The sequence below is a fragment of the Mugil cephalus genome, chromosome 1 (assembly GCF_022458985.1).
Source record: "Mugil cephalus isolate CIBA_MC_2020 chromosome 1, CIBA_Mcephalus_1.1, whole genome shotgun sequence".
Taxonomy (NCBI): domain Eukaryota; kingdom Metazoa; phylum Chordata; class Actinopteri; order Mugiliformes; family Mugilidae; genus Mugil; species Mugil cephalus.
In genome coordinates this window covers 29,166,791-29,187,173 of record NC_061770.1, presented here as the reverse complement: position 1 = coordinate 29,187,173, position 20,383 = coordinate 29,166,791, and the positions used below count along the sequence as shown (strand labels likewise).

General features: G+C 40.0%; 1 protein-coding gene and 1 long non-coding RNA gene across 2 annotated transcripts; one reads left to right on the top strand and one right to left on the bottom strand.

Annotated features, from left to right (window-relative positions):
• Positions 1 to 6,707: 6,707 nt before the first annotated feature.
• Positions 6,708 to 10,190, bottom strand: LOC125010425. The gene is made up of 2 exons (XR_007113069.1): positions 9,730 to 10,190; positions 6,708 to 8,675 (listed from the first exon to the last, which is right to left on the bottom strand). It is a non-coding gene; the product is annotated as an uncharacterized LOC125010425 (long non-coding RNA).
• A 3,854-nt stretch (positions 10,191 to 14,044) lies between these two features.
• Positions 14,045 to 17,611, top strand: LOC125009820 (dickkopf-related protein 2-like). Its single transcript, XM_047588040.1, has 4 exons — positions 14,045 to 14,203; positions 14,829 to 14,985; positions 15,074 to 15,202; positions 16,475 to 17,611. The coding sequence occupies exons 1-4, from the start codon at positions 14,054 to 14,056 to the stop codon at positions 16,858 to 16,860; spliced, it is 822 nt and encodes a 273-aa protein (XP_047443996.1). The 5' UTR covers positions 14,045 to 14,053; the 3' UTR covers positions 16,861 to 17,611.
• Positions 17,612 to 20,383: the final 2,772 nt, after the last annotated feature.

Genomic DNA, 20,383 nt, shown 5'->3' with positions numbered 1-20,383 from the left:
GGATCACATGCCGATTTTATTTGACATCCCCATTCAGTGTCCGGTTAAACTGTGTGCTCCTCCCCAACGTTGTCATATGTTTAACTCTTCTACTCCAGCTCTGTTCTCCACAACTTTTATTGGTCTCTGTGAGCTAGAGGATAACTCTAAAGCCTCCATGTGCTTGAATACTGAGGAGCTGGCATTGAGTTTTCATTCAATGTGTCTATAAACACTGGACATGATCGCTCCCTTGAAGAGCTGACGCACCAAAACGACGAACCCTGGCTGAGAAAAATAAATATCTTTCAGAAAAAATTGCTTCTAATAGTAACAACCCCAGTGCTCTGTTCAAAACCATAATTATTATCCTCGATGCTCCCAACTTTATTGGTTTTGATACCTCTACTGAAATCTGTGAAAGATTCTCAACTTCTTCACTGATAAGATTGTGTCTACAAGACAGGCCTTGACCCCTCCTTCTGTTCCAACTTCAGGCCAATCTCTAATCTTTCATACATTTCCAAACTTTTAGAGAAGGTTGTCTACAATCAGCTGTTAGCATTCTTAGAAGATAATGGCAGCACTGAGCTTTTCCAGTCAGGGTTCAAAGCCCTCCATAGCACAGAGTCAGCACTTTTGAAAGTTTCAAATGATACACTTCTGTCAACAGACTCTGGAAAATTTGTTGTCCTAGTGCTTTTAGATTTGTCTGCTGCATTTGACACTGTTGATCACAGCATTTAGATCTCTTGTCTCCAGCACTGTGTGGGCATCAAGGGTGTTGCCCTTGACTGGTTTCGGTCATACTTAACTGACAGAAGCTTCTATGTAAAACTTGACAACTTTGTGTCTTCAACAGCCCCTCTTCCACATGGGGTCTCTCAGGGCTCAATCCTCTGCCCTCTTTTATTTGCTCTTTACTTACTGGGGAGTCGGCTCTGTTTTTAGGAAACAAAGTATTTCATTTCATTTTTATGCCGATGACTGCCAGATTTATCTTCCATTGGCACAAAACAATGCCCACTCAGTCCAACCAGTCATAGACTGTCTTAACGACATTAAAGCTGGGCTCTCATTAAATTTTCTTATTCTTAATGAGAACAAAACTGAAGTAATGATGTTCGGACCAAGTTGTTATTCTCTCCCCAATGTTGACCTTGGCTCTCTGTCATTGTATCTCAAGGACTGTGTCACTAATCTGGGGGTCAAGTTTGATTCTGATTTTAAATTTGAGAAACAGATCAGCGGTGTAGTACAAAAAAGCTTTTATCAACTGCGTCAAATAGAAAAGGTGAAACCCATTTTATCAAGACCTGACTTGGATAAATTAATCCATGCTTTTATTACGACTTGTCTTGATTACTGCAATTCCGTGTACATAGGGATCAGCCAGGCTTCCCTTGCCCGTCTGCAGCTTGTGCAGAACTCTGCTGCACGCCTGCCAACCCAGACCCGCAGACGTGAGCACATCACTCCTATCCTGGCATTCCTACACTGGCTCCCTGTGTACAACAGAAACAATTTTAAACTTTTGTTATTTGTTTTTAAATGCTTGAACAACCTTGCTCCACCATATTTATCTGATCTGCTTCAGCCTTACTGCCCATCCCGATCCCTAAGATCAGCCGACCAGCTGTTGCTGACAGTCCCTAAAACAAGGCTGAAGCTCAGAGGTGACAGAGCATTTGCCGTTGCTGCACCCAAGCTTTGGAATGACCTCCCTTTAAATGTCAGACAGGCCTCCTCGCTTCCTGTTTTTAAATCTCTTCTAAAAACGCACTTTTACTCCCTCGCCTTTAACTTACCTTAATGTTTGTCTGTCATTGGCTAAAAAGCACTTGCAGTGAGCTTGTTTGTTCTTTTATTCTGTTTTCTTTGCTTGTCTATTTTTGAAGTGATTTTGTGTTTGTGTTTTTTATGCCTTTTATCTGAATCTTAAACCTATTTTATGTCCCAATGTAAAGCACTTTGGCTTCCCCTGTGGTTTTTAAATGTGCTATATAAAAAAAGTTGATTGATTGATTGATTTATTGAATTGCAGCTGCTAAATATTTCGGCACCTGGTTGTGACGCCAGGTATATCTCCCTTGGGAGAGACTAACCCTGCAACTTGTCAAAATGTGGCTGAGCATACATAAACAAGAACAAAGTGGGCAGGCAGCATTATCCTCTGACCACTGGTTTAGGTTCTGGGGAGATGGCAGCACATCATAAACTGCCCCTATCACAAATCTAACCCTGCTAGCCTCCATGTTCCACAGCTCTCTCCACTTCAACTTCCTTTTCTCTACACTCTCCCAGTTCACCCACTGTCCTTGCTTAGCCTGCGATACTGCCTTAGCACATCTTACTTCTTCCTCTTCCCTATGAATTTCCTCCACTACCATCTTCCCTTTTCCTGCTACTGACGCCTTGCTCCACAGAGGTTTCCCTGCACACAATCCCAGGCCTCCACGCCTTTGCTGCACATGCCCCATGATGTCCCTGAGCCTGAGGGCAGCCTGTGGCTCCTGAACTGCGTCTCGGATTCCACTTTCTCCCTGTTCTAACCGTGGGGGCTCCGCCTGACTACTGGACCTTTGGACTGAGTGAGAGTCATCTCCAGTCTAGATCACAGTTAGTGCTTTTACATGCACGTGATAAAAACACAATTATTGCCTTAATCGGACTAGAACAGGAGAACTTAAGTTCTCATTATCCAATTGAGACACCCAGATTATGCGATTGGAATTCGGTTTTCTCCGGCATGTATACAGTCAGGCACTGACTCTACACAGTGCCTGACTGCATACATGACTGTATAGACTGTATGACTCTGACTATTATCCGTCTGGCTGTTGTTTGAAACCACGGTCTGCTGCATGAACGACTCTTGTTTATTATATCACGTAATAGGTCAACGGGAAATCGGGACGTATTAATGTGGTATTATCCCGCTGAAAAGACACGTATCGCCACCTAGTGTGGAGGAGGTGAATAGTTATTAGATTTTCTTGCACTGCATGTAAAGTGGGACAAGGACTGTAGACAGAAAGTCGAAATTTTTGCATAGCTCGATTAAACTCTACATGTAAACGAACTGAGTGACAGGGGAAACAGCAGCTGTATCATTCACGTGACTTTTTCTTAAAGCGACACGTGGACTAATACAGCGTCAACCTCCGGGTCTGAGCGATGAAGCCCATGTGGAAGTGCAAAAAACTGCACCTCCTCCAGTGACCACTAGAGGCTCCAAAAGGGAGCAAATCCCTATAGACCCCCATGTTAAAAAGACCAGCTTACAGCATTATTAAAGACTGTTCTGAAAGAACAGCCTGGTACAAAAAATGGTTTTGGTCTCAATGGTTTATTTCACTATTCATGACAACTGTTTGGGGGTGGGCCGGTCCTAGCGTTCGACACCCATCACTAGTTTAAACAATTTCATTCTTGTCATCTGCCCCCTGGTGGACACTTTTTTCCCCCCAAAGAAATCTTTGCTAAGGTTGAAATTACTACATTAAGAATATTTTTTATGTTGTAAATGACATTTCAACATGAATATTTACTTTACTGAAGCAGCCTATAATTACTGAACACCTTAGATGTTAAGTCTTTGTGGAATCATCGTGGATCAAATAAAGTACAGACGTTATATGTGGTCATTTACCTTGCGAAAACAACAACAACAATACACATCTAAACTGATTATTTAAAACATAAAAAAAATTATTTAGTTTGGAGTAGTTTAACTGATGTTTTTTAAACTTCACAGAGAAGTAGCACACTGGGTGGCACACCGTATCAGCACCATTCCTGAAGCAGCACTGCTCCAGCTCCACAGGCATTAGCATCCACCTCCAGTTAAAGAAGTTTAGAGAAGTTGGGTGCAGCCAGAACTGGAGCGCTGCAGAGAAGAGACTTGGCAGCAGCAAAGGCATCTTCACAATCCTCATTCCAAGCAAAAGGAACAGCAGTATTACACAGCTTAGTCATGGGTGCCACCACCACAGAGAAGTTCCTACAGAAACACCGATAGTAGCCTGCCATTCCCAAGAAACGCCTGAGCTCACGTCTAGTGGTGGGAGTGGGGAGAGTCAACACTGCCTCCACCTTAGCAGTTACAGGGCGGACCTGCCCAAGGCCAACCTGTTTCCCCAGGTATGTGACAGTAGCCTTGCCAAACTCACATTTAGCCAGATTTAACGTCAGTCGCGCATCAGCAAGCTGCTGAAACACATTCCTCAGGCTGGACATATGATTCTCCCACTCATCGGAATAGATGACAACATCATCCAAGTACACACTACAGTTTTCCACATCACCTAGCACATGCTGCACTAGGCGCTGGAACGTGGCGGGGGCATTCCTCATGCCAAAAGCAATAACCGCATACTGCATGAAAGGGTCGGGAGTGACAAACAAAGAGATATTAGACGCTCATGGGGTTAAGGGAACCTGCCAGTATCCCTTCAGCAGATCTAGTTTGGTGATACAGGCAGCTGGGCCAATACTGTCAATGCAATCATCCATGCGGGGCAAACGGAATGAGTCAGGTACCGTGACAACGTTCACCTTCCGAAAATCTGTACAGAACAGAGGAGTTCCATCAGATTTGGACGCTAACAAACATGGAGAACTCCACGGACTACAGCTAGGCTGGGCAAGACCATGTTCCACCAGATAGGCAACCTCCCTTTTCATCGCCACCCTCTTTTCCAAAGGACAGCATGCTGTTTGATGGGAGTAGCAACGTCTACATCAATATCATGCTCTACCACATTGGTGCGGGATGACACATCACCAAACAAGGTGGCAAAACCCTCAAGCAGATTAAGCACATCTTGTCTATGAGCTGGACATAAGTAAGACAGATGGTGCTCAGCGCTAGACAAAAATACTGAATTAAACAGCCTGCCACACTGCTGTCCATCAGAGGGCAACATCACATCATCTTCCTCAGATTTCACACACACAAGCGAAGGGGCAATGGTGATTTTCTCCTCTGCAGGTCTCTCAACTGATTCCTGCTTGGCCTCACGAGTATGGTATGCCTTAAGCATGTTTATATGGCACAAATGTGTCTTTCTCCTGCGCTCAGGGGTACGGATGACATAATCTGTACTTGAGATCTTACTTAACACTGAGTAGGGACTTGAGAAACGGGCAGTGAGAGCAGAACCAGGCGCAGGTAATAAAACCAACACTTGATTGCCTGGCTGAAACTGCTGCTCAACTGCCTTCCTGTCAAATCTCACTTTCATGGTCTCCTGTGAATTGAGGAGGGCCTCCTTCGCCAGCAGAGAGGCATGGTGCAGACACTCTCTACACTGGGAAAACAAAATCCAACATGTTCTGTCTAGGTGAAGAGTTCTGCTGGGCTGAAACCAAGAGACTCCTGTTTAGCATCCCAAATACCAAACACCACAAATGGTACACCCTCAACCCAATCCTGACCACTATCATGGCAGTACTTACTCAGCATAGACTTTAGAGTCAGATTTTACATGTGCATGATGTAGGGGTGCAGGAACAAAACCCATTTCAATCCCTCTTACGACCACAGCACTCACATCAGACGTGACAGCTGCAGGTAGGACACTGTCAAGAATAAGCCACTGAGAACAAGCAGTGTCACACAAGACTCTCACCAGACGCTGGTCCTCTGGCTTTCCTGTGGCAGACACATAACAGGAAAAAATAACACAGACCATAACACAGCGATCACATAGTAATCCGCAATCACATGTAATTCACTCTTTTTGCACCTATCCAACACAGTCAGAGATGGGTTGGAGGCAAACACATCAATATCAAAAGCTGCCATGCTTCCCACACACCTTGGGAAAAGGAAGACACACACACACAGTAACCAAACAGCAACGCGGCTGCAACACCACCGGAGACAAACGCGGCAAATATGACGTCGGAGACCAAACAGCAACGGTGCTAATTAATAAACAAACCTCCCCAGAACCTGCCTAACACAAACTTACCTATCCATCTTCTGAGGCGTGTCGGGCTCGAGGCGTCTTACAGGCATAAACATTAGCGGCGGAAACCCTGACAAGCCAGCCCCCTCTGGAGAACAAAATCCCCGCCTGGAGTTAACCCCGAAAATAAAAAAGGCAAAACAACAAAAGAGTGCCTGTTGGAAAGGCTGATTACTCAGCCCAGCTGGACACTCACCTGACTTAACTGGGGAAGCCACACACCACGCGATGGCACTCAGACACCACTACTCACCGTGAGAGACACCGGACCACCATCACGGATGAGCCCCCAAAACTGTTATGACCCCGATTGTGTCTAGGAGTGAGGGAAGTAACGAGCAAAATCAACTCAAACAAAAATATACCAAAACACCAGAGATCTAAACGAAATTTTATTCATTGTCAAACTAAAGACGAGCTTCCAAAAACAAGGGAAACCGATTGATGATGAGGCAGTCAAACACGTGGACGTGTATGTGGATGATGATCCACATACACTGGATTAAAACTAGTTAAGCACTATAAATGTAAACATCTGGAATATATAAACTAAGGCACATGGCAGATGGAGGTGAGTCCATGAATAAAAGACGACAGTGAATGTGTGGGAATAGGCGTCTGGTTGTGATTCATCTACTGCTGCACAAGATGAGTCAAAACTTGTTTGTTCAGCTTTAGCCAGAAGGAAAAAGGAGAAGAGGTGGAACCAGAAAACGACAGAACAGGCTCAAAGAAATGGGACACAGACACACAATGACCAAAACTATTATTTATAAAAGAAGTGAAAGCAGAAAGACTCAAAACGAGGAGAATGAGACATAGATGAAAAATACCAGGAAACAACCAAAAAGGGATGAAAACCAGACACTAAATAATAAAAAAAACTCTCAATAAAAAAACATAAGAAACAAAAAATGACCAAAAAGTCAGTTGAAACCTTGGCACATCAGCCAAAATGAGGCAAAAAACAACCTAATGTAGATGAAAAAGTTAAGAAAATGACCAAAAGAGATGGAAACCTGAACCTTAATTAAATAAAAAACAGCAACAGAAGAGAAATGAAAACCTCCACACAGGTGAAACGTTACAAAACTGAGGTGAAAACATAAAAAAAAAGAAAAATTCTAAAAAGAGAAACAAAGATGAATAAAACCACAAAGAGATGAACTGTGATTGAAAACAGGAGAATAGAGTCAGTGTGAAGCTCGGACTCCCCAGCAGACAGCAGCTCCACGGCAAAACCTCCTCTACTGGACAAGTTCACACCTGCCTCACACAGAAAGAATAATTATAAAGAAAACACCTAGTAAAAAGTACGTGTTGACCGATCTAAAGTCAAGATGTTGATCGTATTTTTCAGCTCTACTCTGGACAGAGCCAGTCTGATCCCAGGCTGGAGGCGTGGAGGTCTGGGGGTCTGGAGATGTTTCCAACCCAGCAGACAGCAGCTTTTCTTCACACCTCCTGCAGGGAGGAGGTGTGAAGAAAAAAAGAAAAGTAACCAACAAGTGAGTCAAAAGACAACAGAAAAGAAATGAAAACCTTCAAATGAGATGGAAAACAACCAAATATAGACCGGAAGGTTTAGATGAATCACAAAAAATGGTAGAGCAGACTCTAAATGTGAGAGATGAAGATAAACAAAGACTAAAACTTGGCGAAAACCAGAAACTTAAAGAACAAAAAGACAAAATATGACTAGAATGAGATACAAAACCACCACAAAGACGTGAGCAACAAAAAACATCAGTAAATGACCGAAACAGTTAAATTGACACTTGACACTAGATTAAAAAAAGACAGAAAATGACTAAAAAGTGAGCTGAAACTTCCACTTCAAAAAAATTACAAAACAACCAGAATGAGATGCAAAAAATGACCACAAAGAGCCAAACCAAACCAAAAGCACCAGCAAATGATCAAAAGAGATGAAGACTTGATGCTATATATCAAAAAATACACATAAAATAGACAAAAATTTACCGAAAAGTGAGTTAAAACTTCCACTATGGACCAAAAGGGAAATGGGACCAAATATAGACTGGAAGGTGGAGATAAATTCGGAAAATGACCGAGTAGACTTAAAATAACCAAAAAGTTATTTTAAATATGGGGAAAAAAATAACAAGGTGACAAAAACGAGACAGGAGGAAAATGGCCAAAGACATGGAAACCTGACACTAAATCAAAAAAGGAAAAAAATACTGAAAATAGAGAAAATATTACCAAAAAGTGAGTTGAAAGAAGAGAGAAGAGAAGTGAAAACCTCAAGAATGTCCAGACTGAGATGGAAAACAATCACATACAGATTTTAAGCTTCAGATAAATATAAGAAACACTGACACAAGTAGACGTCATGTTTGGGAGGAGAAGTCAAACAAGGGCCACGCCCTGAGGCTCCTGGCCTGGCTTCAAACCAGTTCACCGGGGTCTCACACACAAAAAAAAAACACTTCATGAGTCAACAATGGCAAAAATGTGGAAACGGCGTCCGGGCTGCAAAGACGAGACGCTGGTTATTTTTGGCTGGATGCGAGTGCGACCCGAAGCGGTCCAGACTGAGGGGTTAGAACCTGCAGCCCAGCAGACAGCAGCTTCATACCTCCACCCTGCAACGAGTCCACTTCCGCCTGAAACCCTCCAGACTTTTCATGTCGTAAAAGTTCTTCAGAGCAAAAACATGAGCTCGCCTCGGCCAGAAAGGAAGGATTCTAGAGACGTCTAGAAACAGGAAATAAAATGAGGAACCAAGAGGAGGTTTAATTTGGTGTCAACTTTCCATCTCATAGGCTCATTTTTAAATATTTCACATCTATATTTGGACGTTTTTCCATCTCGTTTTGGGTTTTTATGGAAAACTGAACTCACTTTTTGGTCAATTATTTTGTGTCTTTTCTGAATTATTTGATTATTGAGTGTCTGGTCACATGTGGTCACTACTGTTTATGGTAATTCTTTTTGTTTCTCACCTCTTTGTGGTTGTTTTACGTCTCTTTTTTGTTGATCAAGTTTCCAGTTTTCATCTGGTTTTGGTCTCATTTATGTCTCTCAGTCTTATTTCTGTCATTCCTCGTCTTGTTTTGGTCTTTCTTTGTCTTTTTTCCCCATATTTAAAGTCTACCTCATTGTTTTCCATTTTTATTTAAACCTTCCCATCTATATTTGGTTGTTTTTAATCTCGTTTTGAATATGTTTGGAGGTTTTCATTTTTTTTCTGTTGTTTTTCAACCAAATTTTTGGCCATATTTTGTCTATTTTAGGGTTTTTTTGTTTTGTTTTTTAATCTATGTTTGGTCTGTATTTTAGTGTATTTTATCTAATTTTAGACACTCTGCAGGTTTGATGTCATCAAGTTCTTTAAGTGAAGTATGAACTTGTCTCAACCAGAAGAGAAAGATTCTAGAAACGTTTTCAGAGGAAATAAATCAAGTAACAGACAGGACGCTTGAGAATTTCCTACTTTAATCACACAGTGAACTCACCACAGACACTGAAATTTCCCACTTTCATCACAGACATTAAACTTACGACAGGAGTTAAACAGTTTTACGACAAACAATGAACTCACCACAGACACTAAAGCTTCACACTTTCATTACAGAGTGTGAACTAACCACCAACGCTTCATTGTCCCACTGTTTTAAGAACATTTAATTCACCGTGGATGGTTAAGGGTCCCACGTTTAGTACAAACCATGAACTTACCTACAAACACCATAATTCCTGTGTGTGTGTGTGTGTGTGTGTGTGTTTTTTTAGAGAATCTTAAACTCACCGTAGATGTTGATTAGTCGCACTTCTTTTCACACACAGACACACACAGACCACGTGTCTCACCACAGACACTGAACTCATCACACTCTTTCCTTCAGTCGTGGGTTTAAATCTTCGACTCGTCGCCATCATCGTGAGCAGACACCAGGCCTGAAGGGACGGTTTCCTGAAGCTTCTGCCTCGACTGATCTCGTTCTCTGACAAACCTCCACGCAGCTTCAACAGGAAACTGGTTTCTGCTGCAAACAGGAAGTGAAGACGGTTTTGTGGCTTCCTCTTTACTGTAAAACCCCCTCGGCCCAGTTTCCTGCCAGACGCGGGAATTCAGTTCATTCGTCTGGTTTCCATTCGTCAACAAGAAGAAGAAGAAGAATCATCATCAAGCAGATGAACAGGAGACACAAAATGGTCGAAATTAGCAGACGACACAAAAAACAGCAAAATGGCAACGGGAAGTGAAGATGATCTAACAACTTCCTCTTTACAAAACACAAGGCAGCATTAAGAGATCCACCAAAAGATCAAAACCATTCATGAAAGACTTACATAAAAAACAAGATGTAAAACCAACCACAAGGAGGTGAAGAAACAAAACAAAGCATCAGTCAACAATGAAAATAGATGAAAACCTGACATTCAATAAGGAAAAGATTTAACAAATACATAAAAGAGATGAAAATGCCAAAAAAACGAGTTGACACCTCCACAAATGTCCAAAATGAGCCCAGATATAGACATGAAGGTTTAGACAAATATGAAAAACTAGCAGGTAGACTTTAAATACGGGGAAACAAGACAAAGAAAAACCACAATGAGATGAGAAATTACAGAAATTAAGCTGAAACACAAAAATGAGACCAAAACCAGATGAAAACCACAAAAAGAAGAGACACAAAACAACCACAAAGAGGTGAGAAAGAAAAAAACACACAAAAAGAGACCAAAGAGATGAGACAGACAATAAGTCATCAAAAGATTAAATAATACAGAAAAGGGACAAAAACATTTACAAAAACCACGACGAGATGAGAAATGACAGAAATAAGATTGACAGACACAAACGAGACCAAAACTAGATGAAAACCAGAAACTTGATGAACAAAAAGACACAAAATGACACGTAAAACAAACACAAAGATGTAAGAAACAGCAAACACCATCATCTAAATAATGAAAGGATTTAAAAAAATACATAAAAGAGACAAAAAAATTAAAGAAAGTGAGTTGAATCATCCACATGTGACCAGAACGAGACGGAAAAGCATCAGATATAATTGAGAAAGATCAGAAAGTGACTAAAAAGAGGAAAACCTGAAACTAAATTTAGCAGAATAAACAAAATGGTCACAAAACGAAATAAAACAAACAAAACGAGATGGAAAACAACCAAATATAGACGAGAAGGTTTAGATAAGTGTGAAATACGAGCACGTAGACTTTAAAGACAAAGAAAGAGCAAAACAAGATGAGAAACGAGAAAAATAGACGTAAATGAGACCAAAACCAGATGAAAACCAGAAACTTCATCAACAAAAAGATGCAAATGGGCCAGGATGAGAATTAAAACCAACAACAAGGAAAAACATCAGTAAATGACCAAAAGACATGAAAACAGACACTAAGTAATAAAAAAACACACAAAAGAAACAAAATGAGCAGAAAATGAGTTGAAACAAAAAGACAAAAAACATGTTTATAACGGATGGAAATCAGAGTTTCATCAAAATGACTTTTTAAATGAATAAAAGTTTGAATTTGTCCTGAAAGCTGCAGTTACAGCTGTTGACCGCAGAGGGCCGCTGCTGCCCTTTGAATCCTCCTCATTTTAATCAAAAACTGATAAAAGCATTTATATTAACGGTAAAGTTTTATTTAAATCAAAGTCAGACACAGTTTAGTCCCATAAACTTTATTTAAATGTGAACGTGAGATGTTGTCTTGTCCTCAGGCTGACGTGACGTGACGTGACATAACGCAGGGCGCCGCCGTCTCTGTTTATTTATTAAAGGTGACATTTAACGCGTGTTTTTATTTCTTATCTGTGGTTGAAAGGTTGAAGGTTTCTGACAAAGGTCATCGAGATGGAATCAGACACGACGACACGACACCGTGGACCAGGTGAAGATCACACCAGCCCCCGTTAGCTTCACATCTACAGACTCATGTTATCACCATGATTAGAATTAAAAGAAATAAGCCCCGCCCCCACATATCCACCCAGAACACCTGCGACACGTTGTGTTCAAGTGTTTTTGTGTCATTACTGAGTTCATATTGTAGGTCTCTACAAGATTTAGTATGAAACACTATAAACAACTTATATTATTATTATTATTATTATTATTATTATTATTATTATTATTATTATTACATCATGTCCTCATTAAATCAATATATTCACAGAGAAACAATAAATATCAGCTGTGGAATCAGAAGATGTTTGAGACGTAAAGAAAACAAAGACATTTTTTCTCCACTCACTTTATTTCGTTTTAACTGTGACTTTATAAATAAAAACAACACATGGTGGGTTCTTTTTTATGTTTCATTTGTAGTATGTTTTATTCATTATATTTGATCACATTTGTTTTTTATCTATTTATTTATTTTATAATATTTTTTTTAGGATTCAACAGCTCATTTCATTTAGTGTCATTTAGTGCTACTCTGTCTAAACTTTATTACTTTTAATGTTTTTAGCAAAATTGTGTTTGCATGTAACAGGAAATAGAAACTGCATCAAGTTCACATGAGATTTTTCTCTTTTTTTATCAAAACAGATCATGTTAAAAGTGCAGTTTCAGAATGAAGGTTCCTCCTCTGTTGTTCTTCCTTGTGTTTTGTGACCTCTCAGTTTTTTCTGGTGACCCTCTGAAGGCCCCGACCCTCACGTTGGATTCCAAACAAAACAACCGTTGATGTAAATCCAGCTGAAAGCTTTTATCTCCTGACTGGAGGACATTGAGATGCTAATTCACTTGTTTTTAGGCTCCAGCTGAAGAAACTTGAACCTGTCCGGACTAAAATCAGCTAATAAAACATTTAACTGTTCACTTTAAACACATTCATTTCACATGATCATTAGTGAAAGATATTTTTATTATTCTGCACTTTTCAATTTAACATCTGGACTCAGAAAGAGGTTCTGTGGAGGAAGAACATGAAATGACCTCATGTCACTTCAAATCTTTTAAGTCCTACGAGTTTTTACTGAAGCATCAACACATCTACAAAACATTTAGTTTCTGCTGCTTTTTACCTGCAGAGTTTCAAAAGCAATAATCAAAAGCCACTTGAGACTTGTTCATTTCTGTTAATGGTTTAATACCAAAAAATAAAAAAAATAAAAATAAAAAGTGTCACGGTTTAACAACTTGAGGCTGAATGTTTTAACTTAAACATCATTTTAAAATAAAGTTTTCATCTAAATGGTGAAACTTACATGGACATTTGAATGTGAATTTTCCAACCAGGAGGCTGAGGACAGAGGAAGAGCAGCGGTGAGGTTAACGTAGCTTAAAACGTCTTCAGTTTATTTTAAATCATATTAGTTTTTAGGGAAGTGTCATCACTTCTACAAAACATTTGCAGAACTTTATAGTTTTGAAACTTTTTTTGAAACAGACATGAGTTGTGTTCATTTTCAGTCTTTACTTTAAATTCAAGTTTCAGTGGAAACAATAACAATAATAAGAAAAGTCCTCAAACCAAAAAAGGAAAGTTTTATTCACCCACTGCTGTTTGTGTTGATGTTGTTCATGTACTTTTAGTGTCACGGTTTAACGCGGCTTTGTGCCCGAATGTTTAACATCAAACAAAACTTTAAAATAAATGTTAAAGTTTGCGTCTAAATGTTATTTGTGCATTTTAAAATACAAGTTTTCCTCTAAAACTGAAGTTTTCTAAAGGGACTTCTGAATGACGACCTTCTAAGCCAGGCCCCGCCCCCTCCCTTCTTCTCTGTATCGATGGCTGCAGGTGAGAGGGGGGCGCGCGGGTATCGGTACGGAGGGATGGGGCGCGTGGCCAGGTGGGCGGACCGGATCGTCTCACGCGTCACTTTGGATCAGCCTTTTAAAAAGGATGAGGGCGCGTGCTGCTCTCACCTGTCCTCGAGGCGACGGACGGATGCGTTCACGTGCTCACCTGAGATTTAAAGACGCTTCATTTAAACATCAACAACAACAACAGGTGAGTTTTAAATCTTCTTCGGGGTTTAATTCCTCCGTCTTTGATGGTAACGATGAGGACGACGCGTTTTCTCTCGAGTAATAAAACGTTTTTGACCTTTTTCTTTTTCAGTCATGACTCCTCTCGTGGTGCTGATGATGGTGACTCTCGGGCTCGCGCTCATGGCGTGTTCACGCGGCGTGGAGGCGCGTGTCCGGCTCAACTCCATCCGCACCGTGATTCTCAGGGAGGGTCACGCGCTACCGGTGAACAAGAGCGCGTGGGAACCGAGCGTGGACCTCACGGTGAGTTCATCCACGTTTACGAATAAATGTAGAAATTTAGTACAACTTTAAAAACACACTGGAAAATAAGTAAGATTAAAAAATAAGGTAAATAAAATCAATAAATGCGCGCGCGCACACACAAACACACACAGTAGTGTATTATTTATTCACCACAGGTCACAACAAAACTTTATTGATAATATAGTTACATTTAAATCAGTTTTCAGTATCTTTTCATGCTTTATTAACTTTATTAACTAACTCAAAACTTTATTGGTAACAACGTTACATTCAAAGAGAATATTTTAAATAAGATTACTACAATATTTCAAGCTGTTAAAAAGTTTCAAAAGTTTTAACTTTATTTAAACTGTGAACATTATGTCGCTGCTGTTGTTACATGTTGTTACCAAAGAATAATAAGATTAATACAACGTTTCAAAAACGTTATTGGTTAAAGCAATGAAGGTTTTGGAACTTTCAAAACTTTATACATAAAATCGTTTCAAAACTTGATTGGCAAGATTGTAATGAAATTTTTTGAGACATTATTTGAAAGTAAAATAGTGACAACATTTCAAAGTCTTATGTCAACATGTGTAACGTCTGTGTAACGTTTGTGTAACGTTGTGTGTCCCTGCAGCTCTACCAGTGCATGAGTGACCTGGAGTGCAGTGAGGGCAGCTACTGCCACGCCCCCTCCAAAGGCCCCGCCCACTCTCGATGCCAGACCTGCCGCAGGAGGAAGAGGCGTTGCCATAGGGATGGGATGTGTTGCCCCGGCAACCGCTGCAGCAGCAGTAAGAGACAGATGACTCTTTGTGGTTGATGTGCGAGGGTTTGTTGTTTTTCTCTCATGGTTGTGACACCTCCTCCTGTCTCCTTCAGACGTTTGCGTCCCCATCATGGACGTCTTCGTGTCCCAGAGGATCCCCGACACCGACGGAGGAGCGAGTCTGCTCCCAAAGAAGAAGGGATGGAGGAAGAGGGGGAGAGTGGAGGTGAAACCGTCCCCAGGTAAAGAAGCAGCAGCTCCTCTTTTAGCCCCTGGAGCCCGACTATAATCTGAGTCCTTCTACTTCCTGATAAAAACCTGGTTCCTTGTTTGGTTTCGTTCTTTTCAGCTCAACCTCACATGTGACTTTATAGATGTTTTTTTCATTCTAACAAACTGTGTGAACATATTGGACCTAAACCAGACTAAAACCATCAGATCCCAGTAGGAACACGTTAGAAAACCACAAACATTTTGGACTGGACTGAAACTTTATTTATATATTGTTAGAACATTTCCAGTTATTAAGAGGTTTGGAACGTTTTAAACAGTTTTTAAAGACTTATTAATACGACATTTTAAAACTTCATTGGTGAGAACAATGTCGTCTTTTCATGCTTTCAAAGCTTTTATTCATAAAAATTGTCAGAACATTTTATACTGTCGGTATCATCAATACAACATTTTAAAACTTTATTGGTAAGATTGTCATGACATTTTAAAACTTTATTGGTAGAAATGTCACAACATTTTCAAAAACTTTGTTGGTAAAATTGTCAGAACATTTTATACTGTTAGAATAATTGATAACATTAATACAAGGTTTCAAAACTTTATTCGTAAAAATTGTTACCACATTTTCAAACACTTTATTGGAGATAAAGAAGAATATCAGAACATTTTGTACTGTTTGACTTTTTTTTTAATTGATAACATTAATACAACATTATTGGTAAGATTTTCACAACTTTTTGAAAAGGTGAAAAGTTTTTATAGGAAAGAACAAAATATTTTTTTCATGGTTTAAAAACTTTATTCATAAAAATGAACACACATTTTCAAAAACTTTATCGATGAGAATTTCCAACGATTACAAACTATCATGTTGGTGCTATTGTTACATTTTAAAACTGATGGTAAGATTGTGACAACATTTTAAAACTTGCAGTATCATCTTTTCATGCTTTCAAAACTTTATTTGTAAAAATTGTTACCACATTTTCAAAAATTTTAAGATCACAACTTTGTCATGACTTTTTAAAACTTTATTGGTAAAAACAAGATCATTATTTTTAAAAACTCAAAACTTTATTTGTAAACATTTCCAACTAATATTTTTCAAACACTTTACTGGTTCTGTTGTAACATTGTGCTGAAGTTCCGCTGAATGTGGCCCCCGGGACTAAAATGAAGAACCTGGGGGTCATTTTAGAGCAGAACATCATTTTCCTTTGTTTGTTTCTGTGCTTTAGAAATGAACTTTGACTTGACTAAAGACGACTTCTCCTCTCCAGTGTCTCCAGGTCAGGTGGGAGACCCCTGCCTGCGGTCGGCCGACTGCTCCGACGGTTTGTGCTGCGCTCGCCACTTCTGGACTCGAATCTGTAAGCCGGTGTTGCGGGAGGGACAGGTTTGCACGCGACACCGGCGCAAAGGAAACCATGGCCTGGAGCTGTTCCAGCGCTGCCCCTGTGGAGACAAGCTCACCTGTAGGACGGTGCTGGAGGCGCCTTCATCACCATCATCTTCATCATCATCATCATCATCTTTACTGGCTGTGGCTGCAAAGTCCAAGTTTGCTGCTTCTTCTTCTTCTGCTTCTTCTTTACCACCGCTGCCTTCCTCATCCTCATCATCAAAGTCGTCAAAAACGAGACTCCACATCTGCCAGAGAAACTAATTGAACATGGAAAGAAAAGACTGGGGCCGAGAGGAAGAGCTCCTTCTCTTCACCAATGACCTGCCCTGGAGGGAAGGCCGAGAGAGGCCGAGGAGGAGGAGGAGGAGGAGGAAGGAGGAGGAAGGAGAGGGTGAACCCGTTTGTCTCGATGCTAATGAGCTTCCTGTCAGGCTGCATTCACACAACAGCTGAAAGTCTTTGTGGCTCAGCTCTGGTTTCCTCCCGGAGCATCTAGACGAGCAGAAACTGCTTTGAAATCCAGTTTGACTCCGTTTTGACAGGAAAATCTGTAACGAATAAAAACATGAAGTTTGGCATGTGTTAGCTAATGTAAGAACATTTCAGCTTTATCTGGAACATTGTTAGGAGGTAAAATCTTTAACACCTTCTGATCATGTGTTAAAGTTTGAGTTTCACAGTAATAAACATTTAGCATAGGTTAGCATAGCTGCTGAATACCTGTTAGCTTAAGACAGAGACTAATTTACATGGAAATAAAGGGCGTCGTGGATACAGTGTTCCACTGAAACCACACACACACAAAGAAACACTACAACTTCAAGATGAAAAATACTGGTGCAATTTATTCAAATGACTAAATTCAGACTGTCGCTTGCTTTCGCTGTATATTTCTGTATATTTCAGATAAATGTTGGTGTAATTATTGTGTGTCTGTTCGCTGTGTTCAGAAGGAGTCGCTGATGTAGAACAGCCACCGAGCAGTTTGTCATTAAAATGATTTTATTCTTCACTCCTCCTTTGTCTGGGTTTTATTTCTCATAAACAACTGGTTGGCTGCTACCGTTGTTAGCTAGCACAACAGCTAGCATCTTTAAATGAAGACTTCTCATTTCCCCAGATCTCAAAGTTCTGGATGGGCTCCGACCACATGTGTCTTCGATGTTTTTATGTTTTTTTCTGTTAGCTGCTGATAACTTGATGAAGACGAGGGAAGAAACGTCCCCACGGGGAAACCATTCCTGATCTTCAGATTAAAGCTCGTGATTCCTCTCATCATCATCGTCTGGTAATGAAAAGCAGACCTCAGAGAGACGAACAGAGGAGCAATCTGAGGGGTTCAGAGCACTGTTTCTATGAATTTATTAGAACAAAACACTATATGTATATGTACATTTATATCATTAGCCTAATAGCATAATTGTCTAAGTCATAAACATGCGTTTTTATGCTATTTTTAACAATAAGTCAAACAATGATGCTATACTATATTGGACACTGCCTGGCCTTAACCCCAACTTTATCTTGTCAATAAAGTTTTGGACCATCACTATAGCATTGACATAATAGTTAAAATATTCTAAACTTCTGACTGATGAAGTTTTTGAAATGTCGTGACAATCTTATTGATACATTTATGAGACGCGCTAACAGCTTGAAATATTGTATTAATAGTTATTTAATGGTTTTAAATCTTCTGAACTCATTACAGATAACGTTTTGAAATGTTACAACATCACCAGTTTGAAGTGTTTGAAACTATTTTACGAATAAAGTTATGAAAGCGTGAAAAGCATCGCATCGCTCTTAACAATAAGGTTTTCAAATATTATAACAGTTTGAAATGTCAGTTTTAACTGAAACAATCTTATCAATAAAGTTTTAACTGAAACAATGTTACCAATAAAGTTTTGAACGGTTTTACACGTTCTAATAAACTTGAAAAGATGTTGAAAAATCTCTTTTAAATGTAACATTGTCACTAATATAGTTTTGTTGTGACCAGTGGTGAATAAAAATGACACAACTTAGCCAAAAAACAAACAAACAAACAAACAAAAAAATCAACAAGGGTCCACCTGGCTGTGACTGAGCCATTAGTCCAGCGCCTCCTGGTGGATAATTAGGTAGTTAGTGATTATTTTCAAAAATTCGTTTAAAACCAACTGATGCAATGAGGAGTTTCTCATTTCTTCAACAACCTGTGGAAAAACGTTTAGGCTCCTTCCTTCCTGATGTAGAAATAATACAACACTCTTCTTCTATGGTTGTCGGTCCTGGGCCAAATGCACATGTAGTTCATTCATTCATTCATTCATTCATTCTTTCTTTCTTTCTTTCTTTCTTTCTTTCTTTCTTTCTTTCTTTCTTTCTTTCTTTCTTTCTTCATTTTAGAGAAAACAATTTAAGAAAGAATTTAACCTTTTTATTCCTCGTGAAATCAGCTCACACACTCACAGATACATATCTATGTGTCTATATAGAGAGAGATATATTTAGACATAGATATGTATAAACATGCCCTGGTGTGTTTGATTTGTTTTCTTTCTTTTCCTAGAATAGATTTGGATCTTTTGGAGTTCCTCTGACGACCCACAGGCAGAAAATGACTGTGCGTTCTACTCTCTGTGGTTGTGTAGCTGTTGGGCACAACTGTCCCTACTTTGGTTAAGGAGGTTGTGATGATAAAACACCAGGTCTGTTCCACGTGTGTTCAGTGTAGCTCGCTGTGTTTCCTCGCTGTGTTTCCTCGCTGTGTTTCCTCGTTGTGTTTCCTCGTTGTTCCACCTGTTCCTATCTCTGTGAAGACCAGCGTTGATGACGACAGCCTGAAATGAGTTAAGACATTCCCTGAGTTCTCAGTCCTAGAACTAAACAGGAATTTGTCCTCATTAGAAAAGTCCAGTTGTTCATTAAATGTTGTGTAATTGTTCATTCATTAAAGCTGTAGTGAATCAAGGTGATGTTCAGAAGATGAACACAAGGAGTCACTGTACGTGGCCTCACACTTCAACCTTTGTTCTATAAGCACTGACAGTCGACTGAGGAATATTTAGCAGAGACTGGACTAGTTGTATTGATGACATCACATCTATCAAATCATCTATCACATCATTAATCACATAATCTATCACATCTGTCACATCATCTATCACATCATTTATCACATCATCTATCACATCATCTATCACAGTACCACGCTCCTTCCTTCCTTCCTTGAGGAACTAGTTTCTGTGCCATCCATCCATCCATCCATCCATCCATCCATCCATGCATCCATCCATCCATCCATCCATCCATCCATCCATCCATCCATCCATCCCTCCATCCACCAGGTGTTTTTATTGATGATGAATCTCATTTAGTTTGAGAATCACAATGAGGAGCCATGACGTCAAGGAGCTGATGGAGGCTCTAAAAGTCCTTTTAGTCCTTTGAGTCCTTTTGGTCTCGTGTCCGTCGTCTCTGGACCACGGACCATAGGGAAAGATGTGTGCAGATAACAGAACAAAGAGCTGATGTACGTGAGGGTTAAAGGGTTAAAGGTCTGTTTGGAGTCTGAGGGCCGGAGTCCTCACAGCGATGGAACAACATGCAGAGTGTTCAGGCTGTAATAAAAGATGTTATCAGGACAAACTGGGAGCAGATGACGACGGCTCTCCGTCCTACGGCCTGGAGACAGGTTTGACTTCATCTACACAGACACCAGCTTCACATATTTAAACCCACACATGTTCCTGATCCTGGTTTGGGCCCAGAGGAAACTCATGAAACATGAAACATT

Bases quoted from the DNA above. Each gene is read 5' to 3' on its own strand.
- LOC125009820 (XM_047588040.1), top strand. From the start codon at position 14,054: ATGATGGTGACTCTCGGGCTCGCGCTCATGGCGTGTTCACGCGGCGTG. The intron at 14,986-15,073 runs GTAAGAGACAGA...TGTCTCCTTCAG, and splicing joins CGGCAACCGCTGCAGCAGCA to ACGTTTGCGTCCCCATCATG. The intron at 15,203-16,474 runs GTAAAGAAGCAG...TCTCCTCTCCAG, and splicing joins GGAGGTGAAACCGTCCCCAG to TGTCTCCAGGTCAGGTGGGA.